Below are 19,315 nucleotides of genomic sequence, written 5' to 3'. Positions count from 1 at the left end.
GGGTGTGTTTGTGTGTGTGCTCATTCCCCTTCAAAACAAGCACCCTGAGCCTCCCTCTCCTTGGGCTCAGCTTGCCCTGGACCCTGTTATATTGATCCCCTAGGAGTCCTCTTGGGCCCATGACTCAGAGAAAACCTCCCTATGGCCCCTACCATTCCCTAGGCCTCAGAGGTCCAGCCTCGTATTTGTGAGGGCTGTGTGTCTAGTGCATTTGGCAGTAGGCAGCATGAATCCCAGCACATCTTAGAAGAGTTCTGGAGTTCCATAACCCAGGATTTGGGATTCTAAGAATCTCAGAATTTAGAATTGTAGAAGCTCAGAGCCCAGAAAGTGAGATGCGAGACAGTTCAAGGACATCCATTCTAGTGGGTTTTAAATCTTTAAAACAACAGAACGTATCTTCAGAACATCAAATGAACCTCCCCTAGGAGCCCAGTACGTGGAGCCGCTGAAGCTGAGTCTCTCTATGGAGCCCAATGGGGGCTTCTGAGACTGCTCCCCTCCTACCTCACCCCCCACAGGCAGCCCCAGGACACTGTTCTGCATGCATCTTAATTGAGGAATGGAGATGCTCAGGCCCAGAGGGGTCATGAACCTGCCCAAGGTCACCCAGGGAACCAGAGTCAGAGCCCACTCCACCGGCTCTCCACCTGGGCTCTGGCTCCTGCAGCCCTGGCTGCTGCCAGGCTGGGCGCACATGGATGAGTTGGCGCTGGGTCTCTGGGCTGCCAGGAGCGGATAAGCGGGATCCAGGGAGATGAGGGAGAATTGGCCAGGGCCCCCTTGCCAGAGGCCAGGCACCAGCCTGGAGAGATTCTTCCAGAGAGTCTGGGGTAGGACATGCCAGCAGTGGGGTGGTGGCGTTGGGGTGGGGGGTGGCCTGCCCAGGGCATTAGGCTTGACTTTTCCCTGGCCTGCTTTCCACATAGCTTCGAGATACAAAATATTTTTAAAGCACCATTTGTTTAGTAGTTACTCTGTGCCAGGAGCATCTCAAATATCACATTAGTTATTGAGGACCTACTGTGTGCCAGGCACTATCTGGCTCGGGATACGTGAGAGAACATTTCCTTCTTGGATCCTGACTTACGAAGAGGGTCTACTCCCTTTTCATGATGAGGAAATTGTAATTGAGTGACTTGCCCGTATCACTTGACTGATAAGTGGCAGGGTCTGATTTGGGCACAGGCCTGACTACAAAGCCTGAGCACCCCTCGTGGGCAGGGATATGAGGGGTCTCACCACACTGGGCACAGTCGATGCAGTAAGTGGCAAGTCCCTGTGCTTCTCCCCAGCAGGGGACTTGGGAGTTCACTCTGGTGGGGGCTGGGATCTGGGACAGATGGAGAGGGGTGTAAAGGAGGGGTCAGATATTAGGGGGTTGCATGTGATATTTGAGGCCCTAAAACATCTACCCTCAAGGAGAGAGGATGGGCAAAGTGGGGGATGTCACCCATCCCTGCAGAGAAAGCATTGGGTCCAGGAGACAATGAGCCAGAGATGCTGCCAGGCCTCACTAGGAAACCCTCAGTTTATGCAGCTGCTACCCCATAAACCCTTCAGGCAACCCCAGAAGCTGCCAGCATCTTCCTTTCCTCTAAAAGCCATTTAGTCCCATTCTATAGCATGTTACTACCCCCGCCTCTCTCCTGCCCCGCAACCGTTCTACCTGGCCTTCAGGGTGCATTGTGCTCCTCAGGGGTCCTCCAGTCTGTACTGTGGGGTGTCAAGTGTCAGAGCAGTTTTGGCAGGGATGGGGGTATTCAGATCAACTTGGGGTACAAATGTAATGGACAGATTAGGACGTTGCTGTGGGAGGGCAGTTACTCAGTTACCACCCTGTGCACTCTTGTTGGAAGAAGGTCGCTGGGGGTGGGGGATTATGGGAGACAGTCAGGGCCAGCTGGGAAGAGGTGTCAGATGCTCCATCCGGTCCTGCCTGCATAGACAGTGAGACTGGCGGAATCTGCCCTGGGACTTCAGAGCTGGGGCGGCCAGGAGGCCTGGCCTACCCCAGACCCCAGACTCCAGACCCCAGAGTTCAGGTTGGGTCAGATCCCCTTGCTCTGCCTCTAGAGCCCCTTCCCCTTCCCTTTGCAGCACTTTCTTTTCCTTGCACTTTTTCATTTATTTACTTGCATTGCTTTACTCGATGTTCATCTTCCCTGCCGATTGAGCTCTGTGAGGACAGAGAAAGTTCTGGAAAGTTCTTGGCTGTGCATCCCCCAGGGAAGAGCCAAACCCATGTTTCCTGCTGCTTAAACCTCACAACAGCCCCGGGGGTGGAAGGGTGGGGGTGGGGGTATTATTACCATGACTTGTTTAGAGGAGGAATGAAAGCTCATAGAGGTGCAGATGTTTTAGTTTCCCTTATTTATGGATTTCTCATTCAATGAATTATTTATCCAGGGGTTATAATGTGCTGGACACTGTCCTGGGCCCCGGTGATCCAGCTGTGGGCAGGATCCTCTTGTGCTTTGTAGTTAGTGGGGAGCCTTGCATTAAATTAGAAGAAGCACAAATGAATAATTACGAATTGTGAAACGAGCAGGGTGCCTGGGTTGGGGGCAGAGAGAGGGATTGTGGGGGAGTGGTCAGGGAAGGTCCTTTCGAAGTAATGACCTTTTAGGGAGACTAGAAGAATGCTATTCTACCACCCCCTCCTTCAGGGCCTCTGTCACCAGCCACAGGGCCCTGACCCTCCCCTCTGTTGCTATGATGGATGAAACCTGCCAGGTGACCTGGAGCCAAGCTCCGGACCTCGCTGGCCCTCAGTCTCCCTCCCTCCTCTCTCCTTCCCTTCCCCTAATCTGCAGGATTTCCTTGTAAAAGGCCATTCGTTAGGGTTTCTGCTGATGGGGTGATGTGGGGGCAGGTGAATGGAGGCCCCTGGGTGTGGCCTCAGGAGAGAGCTAGTTCTGGGGCAGGGTCCTGACCCTGCGCTGGACTCCACTAGAGGCCGCCCCTGGGTGTGGCCTCAGGAGAGAGCTAGTTCTGGGGTCAGGGTCCTGACCCTGCTCTGGACTCCACTAGAGACCCCCAGAGAGTCTTGGGAAGACCATGGCTGTCTGAGACTGAGCCTCCTCGTCTGCCTCCTCTCTGTGCTCTGTGGTCATGGCAGGGCTCTTCACCCAAGCTGTGCTTTGGGTGCCCATGAAGGGCGACCTTGCTCCTTTAATGGACCCCACACCCAGGGTCAGTCCGGATGGGTGAGGGGCCCCCAAGATTTGCCCCTGATCCCTCTCCACTCTGCCCCAGCCACTTTTTCCCTCCGAGACATAGGTGTATGCCAAGGACTGTCACCTCTCAGGGATAGAGAGGCCTGCAGGTGTGAGGGGGATTGGGACTGAGGGTGGGGGGCTGTCTGCAGAGGTGAGTATAGTTACCTTGAGTGTGTGAGTGGGAGATGTCATGTGTGTGAGTGTACACATATGTGTGTGTATTGGTGAATATGTATCTATCTCAGTGTGTGTGTTTAAATATGTGTGTCTGTGCATGTGAGTCCATGTCTGCATTTGTGAGTGCATGTAGTGTCTGTGTGTTTCTGTGTGTGTATCCATCTGAGTGTGTAGGCCTCCGTGTAGGTGTGCATGGATGCACATTTCCCTCTGTGTATGCGTGTGTGAATGACTGAGAGCTCTGCTTCCCCCAGGCGCTTTCCCCAGCCCCTTTGCACTCGAGTAGCAGGCCCAGGGAAGGTTTTGGAAGGGACTTGGGTGCTGGTCCTAAATAGTTGAGCCTGGCCAGCCCCCTCCTCAGTCTGGAAAGCACCCAGCTCCTCCCTGCTGGCTGGGCGCTGCCCTGGGCCCAGCCTTGTGGGCGGACCTTGGGCCCAACTGTGCTTTTCTCTTTGCACGCTGCCAGGAGAGACCACTATGCGTACTCCTACTACCCGTAAGTAGCTCCACGGGCCTGGGCCCTGGCCCCTCCGTGGGAGCCCCTGCCCCATCCCCTCCAGCTGGGCTTGGGCTCCCACACCCTCTCCATGGCCACCTCTGTCTCTGAGCTTCCCTCCTCTGTCTGACTCTCCTCTCTGTGTTGACCTCCTCACGTGGAGGTCACACGCACTGGCTTTGCAGTCAGAGTCTCAGGTTCAGACCTGGCTCTGCTGGGTCACCCCAGCTAGTCACTTACCCCCCTGAGCCTCTCTCCCTCCCTCTACCTGTGCGCTTAATTTTTAACCTAAATGCAGAACTTTTCCGAGTGTCCATTTTACATTCCATCTGCTTAGTCCCACCCTGGGATCAGCAGGAGGCCTGCCATGTTCGATGTCCCTCGGGGGCAGGCCGGTGCCCACACTGGCAGCTCTGCACACACTGCAGACAGCACTCAGGTCTCCAGGGGTCCTTTCTTAGCTGGGTGGCCCCAGGCTCCTCAAGCTCCCATTTCCTGGGAGCTTCCTCTGGGCTCAGTTCTTTACACAGAATCCTCACACCAACCCTGAGGAGTAGGAAGTAGGATCCCATTTTACTGATGAGCAAACTGAGGCTGATAGAGGTTAAGGGGCCTGTCAGAGGTCACAGAGCTGGGGTTACCACCCAGGCCCCTGTCTGACGCCACAGCCTTCTGATGCCACTCTGCCATCTGCTTCTGTCTTACCGGATTCTGCAAACCTTCTAGAACACTCCCCCCACTATTGCTTGTTCTCCCTCCTTGCAGAGCAGGTTCAGATGGTCCTGGACCAGGCCAGAGGATGGTGGTCTCTCACCTCCTCCTCCATGGACCCTCTACTTGCATCGACATCACCCAATGTTACCCTGGCTTTTCCAGCAGCCACACCCCCATCAGCTCTCGCAGCCTCCCGCTCAACTTTCACAGGAACTGCTAACAAGGCAGCTCTCCCTCCCTCTACCTGTGCGCTTAATTTTTAACCTAAATGCAGAACTTTTCCGAGTGTCCATATTACATTCCATCTGCTTAGTCCCACCCTGAGATCAGCAGGAGGCCTGCCGGGTTCTGTCCCCTGTGGACCTGGTTGGTTGGTATTGGTATCCAAGTAGGCCCGGAGGGCGGGCACAGACCCTTTGGTTCACACTGGAGACCCCTCCTAGGCCAGTGTCCACTCATGACAGAGCCTCATTGGGTACCATTGTTCAGCCAGGTTGACTGGCTGTCCTCTGTCTTCCCTGTGGTTTGCTGGTGTCTTCCTGTCCCTCCCTCTCTCTGTCCCCTTTCCCCATCTCTCTTTCCTTGTCATTGTTCCTTTACTTTCTCTCCCTTTCCCCCTCTCCCTCCTCCTCCTCTGTATCTTAATTCTCTTGCCCTCTCTCTTCTCGTCTTCACCTCTTTCCTTCCCTTCTTCGTCCTCCACCTTTTCTCTTAGGATGATGGTCATTGTTCAGCCAGGTTGACTGGCTGTCCTCTGTCTTCTCTGTGGTTTGCTGGTGTCTTCCTGTCCCTCCATCTCTCTGTCCCCTTTCCCCATCTCTTTCCTTGTCATTGTTCCTTTACTTTCTCTCTGTTTCCCCCTCTCCCTCCTCCTCCTCTGCATCTTAATTCTCTTGCCCTCTCTCTTTTCCTCTTCACCTCTTTCCTTCCCTTCTTCCTCCTCCTTTTCCTCTTAGGTTCATGGCCAAGGTCACAGCCACAGAGGTTTCTCCTCACCTGCCCCCAAATTGGTCTTTGGCTGTGCCCTGGGCCACAGTGAGGGTGATGCCCAGAGCCTGCGGGTGGGGCTGGGAGTAGGAGGCCTGGCCCACTGAGCCGTCTCTGGTCCAGGCTGAGAAGGCTGTGCCTACCTCAGTCACAGCAGCATTGGTCCCCAGCGTGTACACAGAGCCATCTTCTCAGCACAGGAAGGGGTCCTGGCAGAAGAGGCATCCAGAGGTCCTCCTGTCCTTCCTCTGCCCTGGGAGCTCTTGAACCAGGACAGGCTGATTGGAATTTGTCCTGCTGGGATGGCCCCTCATTGACCTCTTTATCTCCACAGTAATCAGTGTCCCCAAGCCTTCATTACCTGAAAGTCCGTTCTTAATGCTACCCCACGTCCTGCATGCTGTAGGGCCGAGCAAATGAATAGTTCTCTTGTCGAGCCTCCCCTATGATTGGGCCTCCACTCTTCTTCAGTCTCAAGTGGGTCCCGGGTCATTTCCCCATTGCCTGTTGCTTGGCCCCTTGTTCATGGAATTGTGTCCCCTGCCTCCGCACCCTCCCTCCCACTCTCCTCCGACTTCCCTGAGTCACAAACTGCCTTCCTCATCTGGCTGGAGGCCTGGACCGGGTGGGGCACTTGCCCAGGGCCCTCTCCAGAAGCTCTGCCCTCTGGGAGGGACGGGGCCTCTTGCCTTTCCCCTGTGCTGCTTCTAGCAGTTGGATGGGCTGGTGGTTAGTGGTGGGAACATGGACCCTGTGTGGGTCTCTTTACAAGTCTCGGTGGCCGGTGGTGGGCCCATCCTGGGAGTTCGGGGGTAAGAGCAGCCTGGTTGGAGTCCATTCTGGGCCCAGGGGAGGACTCCTGAGTTCGGGCTGAGCGCTAGTTAGATCCTCTGCCAGGAAGGAGGGGTATGGTCCATCCCCTTACACGAGAGAAAGGAGCTCCCGGGCAGGTGTCTGGCGAGGGCAGGGGAAGGCGGACGGAGATGGGCGTGCTGGGCTGGAGTGGGGAATGCCGTCTTCCTAGTTTGGGGCGGGGTGACATTCTGCTGCATCACCCAAGTGGGCCCAGAGTGATTTTTCCTCCCATTTCCTGAGGCCTTGGGCCAGGTTCCCACTGCTGCTCTGTCCCTTGCTCTCAGCAAAGGTCCCCAGGAGAGGGTCCCTGCTCGGTCCTTTTTTTGGGGGGAAGCAGCAGCTCTCCGAGTCTGTTGAGTGAAGGATGGAGGCAGAGTCCCCTCAGCATCCAGAGATGCTTCTTGAATGACTCCTGGCTTCAAGGCCTGTGACTGCTGGGCTCCTCGTCCTCTTCTGGGCACAGGCCTGCCCAACTCAGCACCCATGTCTCCCATCAACCCCGCTCTGCAGGAAGCCGGTGAACATGACCAAGGCCACGGTCAACTACCGCCAGGAGAAGACGCACATGATGAGCGCTGTGGACCGGAGCTTCACGGACCAGAGCACCCTGCAGGAGGATGAGCGGCTAGGTCTCTCCTTCATGGACGCCCACGGCTACAGCCCCCGGGGTGAGTGCCCGGTTCCAGGCCCCTTCCTCGTGGCTCTGGGGCTCCTCACGTCAGATAAGTTCTGTAATATCCCCCACCAGACTTGAAGCATCTATTGTGCTCCTGCTGTGTACCAGCACTGGCCCTGGAAATGCAGAGAAGGCACAGGCATGACCTTTGCACTGGAAGAGCTTTAGGAAAAATGGTCTTAGACACAGACTCATAGAGGAGGAATGCAAGGTCATGGGTTCATTGTGGGAAGTGCCTCGGGGACTCAGGAGTGAGAGAGTGATGCTGTGTGATCAGAGAGAATCAGAGCAGCCTCCTGGCTTAATGGAGCACCTGCCGGGTGAGCAGCTAGAGTCAGACAGACCTGGTTACTCAGGAGTGAGAGAGTGATGCTGTGTGATCAGAGAGGATCAGAGCAGCCTCCTGGCTTATGGAGCACCTGCCGTGTGAGCATCTGGAGACCAGTGGCGAAGAGGGATTACTCTGAAGTCAGATAGACCTGGGCTTGCATCTCAGATCCCAGAAGCTGTGTGATCTTGGGCAAGTTGCTTAACCTCTCTGGATGTCTGCTTCCTCCTATGCTCTGCTGGTAGGGCTGCTTGAAGACTAAATGAGATCATGTGTTTACATCATTAGTGCTGTACCTGGCAAGCAAGAAGAGTATAGAGAATCAGTTGTATGTGTTAGGGGCTTGTCATAACGCACTTCATCACACATCTCTTTATTCCGTTCCGTGCTGATTTGTACAAAAGAAAATATGTAATATTTATGAAGATCCTAAAGTCATAATAATACGACAAACACCAGTGAACAGGTGCCCCTCTTCTATCCCATACCTCCCTCTTACATGTAACTATTCCCCTGAAATTGGTGTTTATAGCTTTCTTGCCATTTGGGGGGTAGTTTTCCTAGTGTGCAAGCATCCCCAGACAGAGCATTGTAGAATTTTTCTTGCTTTGGAGCTTTATAAAAATAAACTCACTCTATTTTTCAACTTCACATCATGTTTCTAACATTGACCCAGATGGAAGTTTCGCTATAGTTCATTTATTTTCTCTGATGTGTAGTTTCCCATTGTTTGAATCTACTGCAATTTATTTCCCTATTCTGCCATCCGTGGACATTTGCTTTGTTCCCAGTTTCCTGTTATTACAAATGAGGCTGCTGTGAACATTCTGAGATGAATCTGCAGATGCACCTGCACAGGAGATGCTAGAACTGCTGGGTTATGGAGTGTGTGCTTGTTCCACTTGATAAGACAGCGCCAAATTGTTTTCCAAAGTGGCTCTGCCTGTGTTCGCTCCCAGCAGCAGTGCATGCGAGTTTCCTTTGCTTTACATCAAGATCAGAATTTGCCAGCCTTCTTCACTTTTGCCAAACTGGCTCTTATAAAATGGCAACTCTCTATAGGCTTAATTTGCATTTCTCTGATTACTAATGAGGTTGAAGATATTTTCACATCATTACTGGCCATTCAGGTTCCTTATTCCATGAAATGCCTGTTCGTGTCTTTTACCTAATTTTCTGTTGGTTTTTCTGTTGCTTTCTTAGTGGTTTTTAAAAGTTCTTTATATATTTGGGATGATAATCATTTGTGACTTATGAATTGCAAATATCTTCTCTCAATTTGTGACTCATCTTCGAAGGTTATTTATAGTGTCTTGGATGAATAGCTTTTTATTTCAGTTTAGTCAAGTTCATCCATCTTTTTAGAGTCCTACTTTTTGTAGATCTTAAAGATTTCTTCCTTATGTAGGGTCATAAAATATTTTTTATTATTTCTTTTTTTTAAAAAATATGTTTTATTGATTTTTTACAGAGAGGAAGGGAGAGGGATAGAGAGCTAGAAACATCTATGAGAGAGAAACATCGATCAGCTGCCTCCTGCATGCCCCCTACTGGGGATGTGCCCGCAACCAAGGTACATGCCCTTGACTGGAATCGAACCTGGGACCCTTCAGTCCACAGGCCAACGCTCTATCCACTGAGCCAAACCAGTCAGGGCTTTTTTATTATTTCTATAACTTTCTTTCGTTGTTGTTAATCCTCACTTGAAGATATTTTTCCATTGATTTTTAGAGAGAATGGAAGGGAGGGGGAGAGACAGATAGGAACATCGATGTGAGAGAGAGATACATGGATTGGTTGCCTCCCGCACGTGCCCCAGGGATTCAGGGATCGAGCCTGCAATAGAGCTATGTGCCCTTGACCAGAATCGAACCTGGGACCCTTTAGTCCATGGGCTGACACTCTATCCACTGAGCCAAACCGACCAAGGCTAAAACATTTAATAATTTGCATTTCACATTTAAAGCTTTATCTATTTGTGATTGATTTTTGTGCGCAATATGAATTAAGGATTTTATTTTATTTTTTTCCTATGGGGAAAACCAATTGTCCCAGCATCAGGTATTATAGTTCATATTTTCACTACTGATTTGCAATGTCACCCTTATCATATATCACGTTTCCATACATATGTGGATTGTTTTTTGGCTCCCTATTCTCTTTCATTGGCCAATTTAGTGATTCCTGTGCCAATACCACATTTTCTAACTTCTGTAATTATATTGATATCTGAAACATCAAGCCCTCCCAAGTTTGTTCTTCATTAGGGATGTCTTGGCTATATTTGTGCTCATTATCTGTCTTATAAATTTTATAATTATCTTTTCAAGTTCTTTGGAAAACTTTGTTAGATGGATTTCTATTGAATATATAGATCAATTTTGGGGGAAACTGACATTAAATTGTCTTTCCATTTATGAATATGATATACTAGAGGCCCAGTGCACGAAATTTGTGCACTCGGGGCCGGGGGGAGGGGTCCCTCAGCCCAGATTGCAAGAGGGCACAGGCCAGGCCGAGGGACCCCACTGGTGCACGATCGGGGCCGGGAAGGGATGCAGGAGAGTTGCCAGCAGGAGAGCTCCAGGGCGTGTCCAGCCCATCTCGCTCAGTCCTGATTGGCAGACCCTGGCAGCAAGCTAACCTACCAGTCTGCACCCTGGTGGTCAGTGCACATCATAGCGAGCAGTTTAGTGACCTTAGCATATCATTAGCATATTACGCTTTGATTGGTTGAATGGCCGATTGGATGATCAGACACTTAGCATATTAGGCTTTTATAGGATATCACCCCATTTATTTAGGTCCTGAATGTCTTTCAACTATTCTCTCCATAAAATCTTACACATTTTTGTTAGATATACCCCCAGGTCCCTTATATTTTTTATTTATATTGCAAATGATACATTTTTTGTGCATGTGTGGTAAAATATACATAACATGAAATTTACCATCTTAGCCATTTTTAAGTGTATAGTGCAGTGTATTAAATTCATTCATAATATTGTGCAATCTTTCTGCCATCCATCTTCATAGCTCTCTTCACTTGTAGACTGAAATTCTGTGCTCCTTAAGTAATAACTCCTCCTTCCCCTCTCTTCCCAGCCTCTAGCAGCCACCATTCTACCCTCTGTGTCTATGATTTTGACTATTCTGTTATCTCATGTAAGTGTTTGTGTTTTTGTGACTGGCTTCTTTTCACTTAGCATAATGTCCTCAAGGTTTCTACATCTTGTAGCATCTTTCAAAATCTGCCCCCTCTTTTAAAGGCTGAATAATATTCCATTGTATATAGAAATCGCATTTTAAAAATCCATTTATCTGTCAATAGACACTTGGGTTGCTTCCATATTTGAACTATTGTGAATAATACTGTTATGAACATGGATGTCTGTAAGACCCTGCTTTCAGTTTGTGGTTTTTTTTTTTTATTTATTTTTTATTTTTTATTTTTTTTAAATCTATACCCAGAAGTGGAATTGCTGGATCATAAAGTAATTTTATGTTGTTTTTTTTAAAAAATTAAATCTTTATTGTTCAGATTAGTACAGTTGTTCCTCTTTTTTCCCCCATAGCTCCCCTCCACCGGGTTCCCACCCTACCCTCTGCCCTTACCCCCCTCCCCCATCCTCATCCATAGGTGTACGATTTTTGTCCAGTCTCTTCCCCCACCTCCCACACTCCTTTCCCCCCAAGAATAGTCAGTCCACTCCCTTTCTATGCCCCTGATTCTATTATATTCACCAGTTTATTCTGTTCATCAGATTATTTATTCACTTGATTTTTAGATTCACTTGTTGATAGATGTGTATTTGTTGTTCATAATTTGTATCTTTACCTTTTTCTTCTTCTTCCTCTTCTTAAAGGATACCTTTCAGCATTTCATATAATACTGGTTTGGTGGTGATGAACTCCTTTAGCTTTTCCTTATCTGTGAAGCTCTTTATCTGACCTTCAATTCTGAATGATAGCTTTGCTGGATAAAGTAATCTTGGTTGTAGGTTCTTGCTATTCATCACTTTGAATATTTCTTGCCACTCCCTTCTGGCCTGCAAAGTTTCTGTTGAGAAATCAGCTGACAGTCGTATGGGTACTCCCTTATAGGTAACTGACTTTTTTTCTCTTGCTGCTTTTAAGATTCTCTCTTTGTCTTTTGCTCTTGGCATTTTAATTATGATGTGTCTTGGTGTGGTCCTCTTTGGATTCCTTTTGTTTGGGGTTCTCTGCGCTTCCTGGACTTGGAAGTCTATTTCTTTCACCAGGTAGGGGAAGTTTTCTGTCATTATTTCTTCAAATAGGTTTTCAATATCTTGCCCTCTCTCTTCTTCTGGTACCCCTATAATTCTGATGTTGGTACGCTTGAAGTTGTCCCAGAGGCTCCTTACACTATCTTCGTATTTTTGGATTCTTTTTTCATTTTGCTTTTCCGGTTGGGTGTTTTTTGCTTCTTCGTATTTCAAATCTTTGACTTGATTCTTGCGATCCTCTGGTCTGCTGTTGGGAGTCTGTATAATATTCTTTATTTCAGTCAGTGTATGCTTAATTTCTAGTTGGTCCTTTATCACAACATCGAGGGTCTCACTAGATTTCTTAAGGATCTCAATACATTTATCGGCGGTTTCCATAAAATTCTTGAAAAATCTTAGAACCGTGGTTTTGAACTCTATATCCAGTCGTTTGCTGTCCTCCATTTCTGTCATTTGTGACCTGTTTCTTTGTCTTCGCATTTTGTCTGCTTCCCTGTGTTGGTAGAGTGGTTTTGTGTGCTAGGTGTCCTACAGGGCCCAGTGGCTCAGCCTCCCCAGTTACCTGAGGTGGACACTCTTGGTGCACCCCCTTGTGGGCTTTGTGCACAGTCTTGTTGTAGTTATGCCTTGATTGTTTTAGGTGTCACTGGGAGGAATTGACCTCCAGGCCAATTGGCAGTGAGAATCAGCTGTGTCTGCAGTGGGAGAACTTCTGTGCTGAAGACACCCTTCTGGGGCAAGACTTGCTTCAGTGGGGCTTTGGTGCTCACTGAGTCTGCCCCCTGAGTGTGTTCCTTATGAATCTGAGGAGTTGTAATCTGGGTGGTCCCACTCTGACCACTGGGTACACTGGCTCTTGGATCTAAGGAGGTGCTAATTAAGCCTCTTCCTGAGGTTACCCAGCAGGAGCTATGAAGAGATATGCAGATTCCCCTTCCTTTTTTGGGGGTTTGGGGGTGCCCAGATGAGGCCCAGCTGAGAAGCAATGCAAGCTGCTGTGGGGCCTTGGGCCTTCTCTTGGAAGTTCTGGGTCTGTCTGGCCCAGCTGCAATTTGTTAACAGTCCAGTTTCTCCTGTATGAGTCTGGGTCCCCAGGGACTCGCCCGGAACTGGAGTTCAGAGCAGTTGGGAGCTTGAGACTCCCTCCCGATTGAAAAAGACAACCGTGTCCTCAGTTTCTAGCCCTTTCCACGTGCACCGCATCCTCAGCTGCCAGCCCTTTCTGCGTGCGCCTCCGTACCTCTGCACTTTACTTCCACACCACACCTCCTCTGAGTCTCAGTGTGCTTTTCTCTTTCCTTCTAGTTGTAGAATTTCCACTCAGCCAGCCTTCCTGTGGTTCTGGATGATGTCCGTTTTGTCTTTTAGTTGTATTTTTGAAGTGGTTTTGCGAGGCAGCAATTTCCAGTGTTTACCTATGCTGCCATCTTGTTTTTTCTCAGTAATTCTATGTTTAATATTTTTTTGAGAAACAGCCATATTTTCCACGTGGCTATACCATTTTACAGTCCCACCAACAGTGTACAAGGGTTCCAGTTTCTCCACATTCTTGCCAGTACTTGTATTTTCTGCTTTTTTTTGATAGATGCCATCTAAGGAGAGTGGGTGGGATCGCGTAGTTTTGATTTGCATGTCCCTAATGTCGAATGTTGCGCATGTGCTGTTTGTGCATTTTCTTTGGAGAAATGACTGTTCCAGCCCTTTGCCCATTTTGAGTCGGGTTTTTGTTGTTGTTGTTGAGTTTTAGACATTCTCTCTCTATAGTCTGGATATTAATTCCTTCTCAGATATCTGATTTGCATATATTTTCTCCCATTCTGTGGGTTGCCTTTTTATTTTGCGAATAGTATCTCTTGGTGCACAAACATTTAAAATTTTCATGAAGTTCAATTTGCCTTTTCTTTCTTTTTTTGTTTTGTTTTCGTTGCCTGTGCCTTTGGTGTCATAGCCACCCTATATTTTCTTCTAAGAGTTTTATAATAAAGCTTTAGGTTTCACATTTAGGTCTTTGATCCATTTTGACTTAAGTTTTGTATTTTGTGTTAGATAAGGATCCGACTTTATTCTTTTGTTTGTGGCTATCCAGTTTTCCTGGTACAAACGGTATACTTTTAAAATATTACATGTCTAACTGTTGCTTGAATAGACGATGTAGTTGGTTTCTGTATGTAACTAGATCTCATATGCATACTTTTTGATAAAATTTCTCATTAATTCTAATTTGTCTGTAGACTCTTCCAGATTTTCTTGCAATCATAAGAACTGCAAATACTGACAGTTCTGTTTCTTCTTTATTTCTCACTCCTTTCCCCCTTGTCTTTCTGAATAGCACTGGTTGGGAACTCTCGTACTGTGTTAAATGGAAGTAGTAATAGCTGGAATTCTTGTTACATTTTCCTGATTTTAAAAGGAATGCTTCTAACATTAAACACTGAGAATGACACTGACTATAGTTTTTGGTAGAAATGTTTTATCAGATTAACAAAGTTCCTTCAGTTTTAGGTTGCTAGGACATTTTATTTTAAATGGGCATTAAACTTACCAAATCCTTTTTTCTGTCTTATTGTCATATTTTTCCCCCCATACCTTGTTAATGAGGCAAGTGACATTTAGCTTTTCTAGTGTTAAAGTAACCTTCGAGTCCTGAGATAAGTTCAACTTGGCCATGTTGCATTAGGTTTTTTATGTATTGCTGGATTCAGTATAATTATAATATCGTTCAAGATTTTAAAGCTGTATTTCTGAGTGGGATTGTACTGTCTTTGTTTGGTTTCTGATATCAAAATTCCATTAGGCTTATAAAATGCATTGAAGTTTCTTTTCTTTTTTCCTTATCATGGAAATAAATGTCTCCTTGAAAGTCTGATGGAATTCATCTGTAAAACAATCTCTTTCTGTTCTTTTCTCTATGAAAAATTTAAACTTTTAATTCAACGTATTTAAAGGAGTAAAGGATTATTGAAGCTCTCTATTTCTTTTTTGAGCCACTTTTAGTAAGTTAATTTTTTTTCTAGGAATTTGTCCATTTCATTCAAGTTTTCAAATTCATTGACATGTAGTTCTTCATCATGTTCTCTTTGTGGTCTCCCTCCTTAAATTTTCACCGCAGTGCGTGGTAGCTGTTATCAACCCTTCATGTTACAAACAAGGAAACAGAAGCTCAAAGAGGCAAAGTCACTTGTCCAGGTCAAAGAGCCAGGAAGTGGCATACCCAGGATTTAAATGCAGGCCTTTCTGAGTTGCAAACTTCTGTTTCTACTGTATCCTGCTAGGCCTTGAGCAATGGGTATGATTCGGACAGGCGGAGATGGGGAAGAAAGGGCGTTCGTGGATGAGGAACAGCACGTGCAAGTGCACGGGGGTGGGCATGTAATCTTTATGGAAAGCCCGGAGAGGTCTGATCAGGCTGAAAACTCCAGTGGGTGTTGGGGAGAGTGGGAGGGCAGGGTGATGGGGGTGCACATCTTGCTGCTGTGTCCTATTGAGAGACCCAGAGGTAGGAAACCCGGGTCTGCTCCCAAGGAACTCACTGACAGGCTGTGGAGACAAGGCCGAGCCAGGGAAGTCAGCACCAGGCTAATCGCCAGGTGGGTGGTGGGGACTGCTGGTGCTGCCAGGGTTTTGAGAAGATACACCTTTGGGCAGGGGTGGCCAGGTTTTTGGCTGAGATGGGTAAGATTTGACTGATGGTGAGGAGGGAATGGGCACTGAAGGTGGGATGCAGGACCTGGGTGAAGAGGTGACAGCAGGGGAACTCAAGGAATTTTCTGGAGACCGGAGCTGAGCCTCAGCGCCTTCTCTCTATTTCTCCAGGCCCCACCCTGTTCTAGCCTCCACTTTCTTCTTTCCTTTCCCAAACAGTGTAGGCCAGATCTGGGGGGTTTAGAACAGAAAGGCATGTTGATTTGGATGCATCCTCAGGGTGCACATTTTAAAATCGGGACTTCTCGTGCTGAGCACATGGTGGCAGGCGGGCTGTGAGTGTTCCCAAGGTGTTGGGATGTGTCCCTGTTGTCTCTGAAATCCTGCCTATGAGAACCCTCAGAGCCTCTGGGCCTGGCCATTCAGCAGTTGTGATCCGTGCCTCCTTGTGAGGCTGCGTCAGGCTGCCCAACTTTCAGGGTCTCTGGGATGAGCTGCTGGATTCCCCATCACCTCCTTTACCCTTTTCTGTACTGGGAGAGCCCTCTATAGAGCTGTCGGCATGGTTTCCACAAAGAGCACTAGGAATCCTCCCCCGCCCCCCTCCCGTCTTGGAGTTCTTTGAACCAGCAGAAATCCTTTGTTTGGAAAGCTTTGCACTTGTGTGTTTGCTGTAGTGCAGTTTAGAATTGTCAGGTCCTGGACCGAGATCCTACAGCGGAGAGGGACTAAGACAGGAAGGCCTCCTCTTGTCAGCCAGCTGCCGCCGCTCTCTGAGACTCAAGGGTTCTTCCCTTTTCTGGAAACTACTCCTAAGTCAATAGCTGCCATCTGCAGGTGCTCATTATGTGCCCGGCACGGGGCTGCGTGCTTCATGCACATTCTCTTATTTAATATTTACATCATCAGGTTGGAGAGTAACAGGTTTTTGTTTTTTCATTTGACACGTGAAAATGACAAATTGGAGAGAGTAACATCCCCAAGGTCACCTGCAGAGCTGGGATTTGATCTGAGGCCTGACTCCAGAGCCTGTCTCTTAATCGCCACATTACCCTGTGTTCCCTGAGGGCGTTTCATGAAACAAAAAAGCTCCCGCGGTGCAGGCCGGTGGTGAAACATTGCTATTTCCGCCCATCTCTTGGAGATTTAAAATGCACACTATTATGTTGGAAGCCCTAAACAGGTCTTACAGGAAAAAAACCTGCTTATTATTTTTAAACCAGAATTTCAAAGATTTCCTTAAAACGTAGAACCCCTCTTTGTCCTCCTCCTCCTCCTCTTTTTAATGGAATACCACTTAGTCATGTGACATGACTAGTATTTTCTGGAACACACTTTGGCAACGACTGCATTAGGCAAGTCTCTCATCTTTGGACTTCAGTTTCCTCATCTGTAAAATTAAGGGTTTGGGCGTAACGGGCACTCGACTTGCTCTCCGGCTGTAAGCAACTAGAAATCTGGACAAAAGATGTGAAGCAATTGTTTTCAGACATCGAATGGCAGCAGCTCAGGACTTTGATTCTTGAGAGAAGAGAAACGGATAAGCCCTGCCTTGGAATTGCCTTTCTGCTTGGAGCCCCTAAAGCCAGTTTTCACACCCAGCCCAGGAAGGGGGGCCCAAGCAGGGCCCGGCAGTCTTCTGATTTGAAGGGACAGGGACTGGAGTTTGGGGAAGTCGGGGTGTGCAGGGTGTGCCTGGTGCTCATTCATTCTATCAGTGAGTCATGAGTAGGAATTAGAGGCCAGGCACCATTTGGCTGAGATCTGAAGGATGAGTGTGAGTTCACCAGGCAAAAACAGGAGGGGAAGGGTGTTGGAAGCAGAGGGAACAGCATGTGTGAAGGCAGAGGGAAAGGTGGGGGCTGGCATGTAGGCCCCACTGGAATTCCCCACTCTCCCCTGCCAGCTCAGACCTGGGCAGAGAGTAGCTGTGAGAAATTCGGGGGGCTGGCCTAGAGTCCCCCACCTCTTACCCAGGACAGGAGGGGAAAGAGTGTTAAGTAAGTGTGTGGGAGTGAGTGTCTGAAGGTGGGAGGACTGAGTGGGCTGTTTTCTCAATCCCAGGACCTGATCTCAGGGACCAGGTGGGACATCCTTGGAGGGACGGACCGGAAGAGCCAGGGAGTGGGTTGGTTAGTGGGGAGGGTACAATTTTATTGGGGGGCACTGTGAACCTCTCTACCCATTCCCTGATTGGCTGAGGCTGCTGCACAGACTGACAATAGAAATGCTTGCACAGGGAAAATGTCTCTATTCAGGTGCCTTGCGTTAATCTGCAGAGGGGGTGGCCTCAGCCGCTAATTTTGGGATTTGCTTATCTTTGAGTTTTGGGATTTGCTTTTCTTTGAATGGGGGTAATTGCTGGGAGTTGCCAGAGTTCCAGATTGTTCCCTGAAAGAGCGAGGAAGGACGGGGCTGTCACAGGCTCTGCTGAGTGCTGTCCCCTTCAAGGAGCATGGAGACATCACAGAGGTCTGGTCCTGGGAGGGAGCAGAGGGATGCGGTGAGGGGACCGCAGGATCATAGCAGGCAGGGCCGGGCCAGGAGGGCCCTCAGAGGTCACGTGATCTGACCTGCTCATTTTACAGATGGGAAAACCCAGATGCAGTAGGGAAGGCACTTGCCCAGGGTCACATGGGCGGGCCCAGCAAGGCGGCTTGGCTCCCAGCCATCCTCCACATTGTCCATGCTCCCTCCTTCCCTGGCTCCTCTAGTCCCTCTGGGGCTCCCCAGGCTGGGCCTGTGTGTGTCAGGAACCCCTTTCCCTTTCTCCAACTGCAGGGGACCAGCGTGGCAATGGGGTCACTGAGGCCAGCAGCCTTCTGGGGGGCTCACCGCGGCGTCCGTGTGGCCGGAAGGGCTCCCCGTATCACACGGGGCAGCTGCATCCTGCGGTGCGTGTGGCCGACCTCCTGCAGCACATCAACCAGATGAAGACGGCCGAGGGCTATGGCTTCAAGCAGGAGTACGAGGTGCAGGGCCCCAGGCCAGCCAGGGCCCCTCAGCAGGGCCTCGCCTGGTTCCTCCCTGTGCACCCTGGCCTTGCTGACCCTCAGCCCCCTCCCAAGGGACTCTTGCTCTGACAGTCCCCAACTTAATTTAATTTCTTTTACTTGACCTTGAGTCTCAGACTTAATCTGATTTCTCACTTGTATCCTAACCCTGACTTGATATCTGACCTTGAATCTTATCTTCATTTCCATTCTGATCAAGCTCCTCATCCAATTCCTAACAGGAACCTGACCACCAACACTGACCCTGACCTCAAACCCCCAGTCTGACTGTGACCCTGACTGTCATCCTAAGCTCCATTTAACTCTAATTTGAATCCCATCCTCCCTCTCTCTAGACCAGCGGTTCTCAACCTGTGGGTCGCGACCCCTTTGGGGCTCGAACGACCCTTTCACAGGGGTCGCCTAAGACCATCGGAAAACACATCTATAATTACATATTGTTTTTGTGATTAATCACTATGCTTTAATTATGTTCAATTTATAACAATGAAATTGGGGGTCACCACAACATGAGGAACTGTATTAAAGGGTCGCGGCATTAGGAAGGTTGAGAACCACTGCTCTAGACTCTGACACCACCCTTTTCCTAATCTTAATTTGACCCTTACTTTTACCTCATTTCCCAACTCAAACCTGGATTTAACCTAAACCTGATTCTTATCTTAAAAAGTCTCTGAATTCTCGTTTTTCCCCCTTTTCTCACTCTCTCCTCCCCCACTGCTGCTTGGTTTTGAACCAAGCTGATAAAGGGATTTACAGTGACTTTATCTTAGGCTCCAAGTTTAACCACGAACCTGGCCCTTATCATGGTCCCACCAGCATCCCGCTGAGAGGATAGGGTTCTTAGGAGTGGAGGGCTTCTCTCCCCACTGACTTCCTCTTCCCCTTCTGGCAGAGCTTCTTTGAAGGCTGGGATGCCACAAAGAAGAAAGACAAGGTCAAGGGCAGCCGGCAGGAG

At 48.8% G+C, this 19,315-nt stretch overlaps 1 protein-coding gene across 1 annotated transcript in view; it reads left to right on the top strand.

Moving 5' to 3' along the window:
- PTPRU (protein tyrosine phosphatase, receptor type, U) overlaps positions 1-19,315 on the top strand; it is an 82,230-nt gene that overhangs the window by 43,479 nt on the left and 19,436 nt on the right. The window contains exons 15-18 of the mRNA XM_005875242.2: positions 3,865-3,894; positions 6,961-7,118; positions 18,125-18,315; positions 19,253-19,315. Of these exons, the coding sequence (XP_005875304.1) occupies positions 3,865-3,894; positions 6,961-7,118; positions 18,125-18,315; positions 19,253-19,315 (442 nt within the window). The remainder of the gene's footprint in view (positions 1-3,864; positions 3,895-6,960; positions 7,119-18,124; positions 18,316-19,252) is intronic.

The sequence above is a fragment of the Myotis brandtii genome, unplaced genomic scaffold (genome assembly GCF_000412655.1).
Source record: "Myotis brandtii unplaced genomic scaffold, ASM41265v1 scaffold456, whole genome shotgun sequence".
Classification (NCBI taxonomy): domain Eukaryota; kingdom Metazoa; phylum Chordata; class Mammalia; order Chiroptera; family Vespertilionidae; genus Myotis; species Myotis brandtii.
This window is presented reverse-complemented; position numbering and strand designations above follow the sequence as displayed.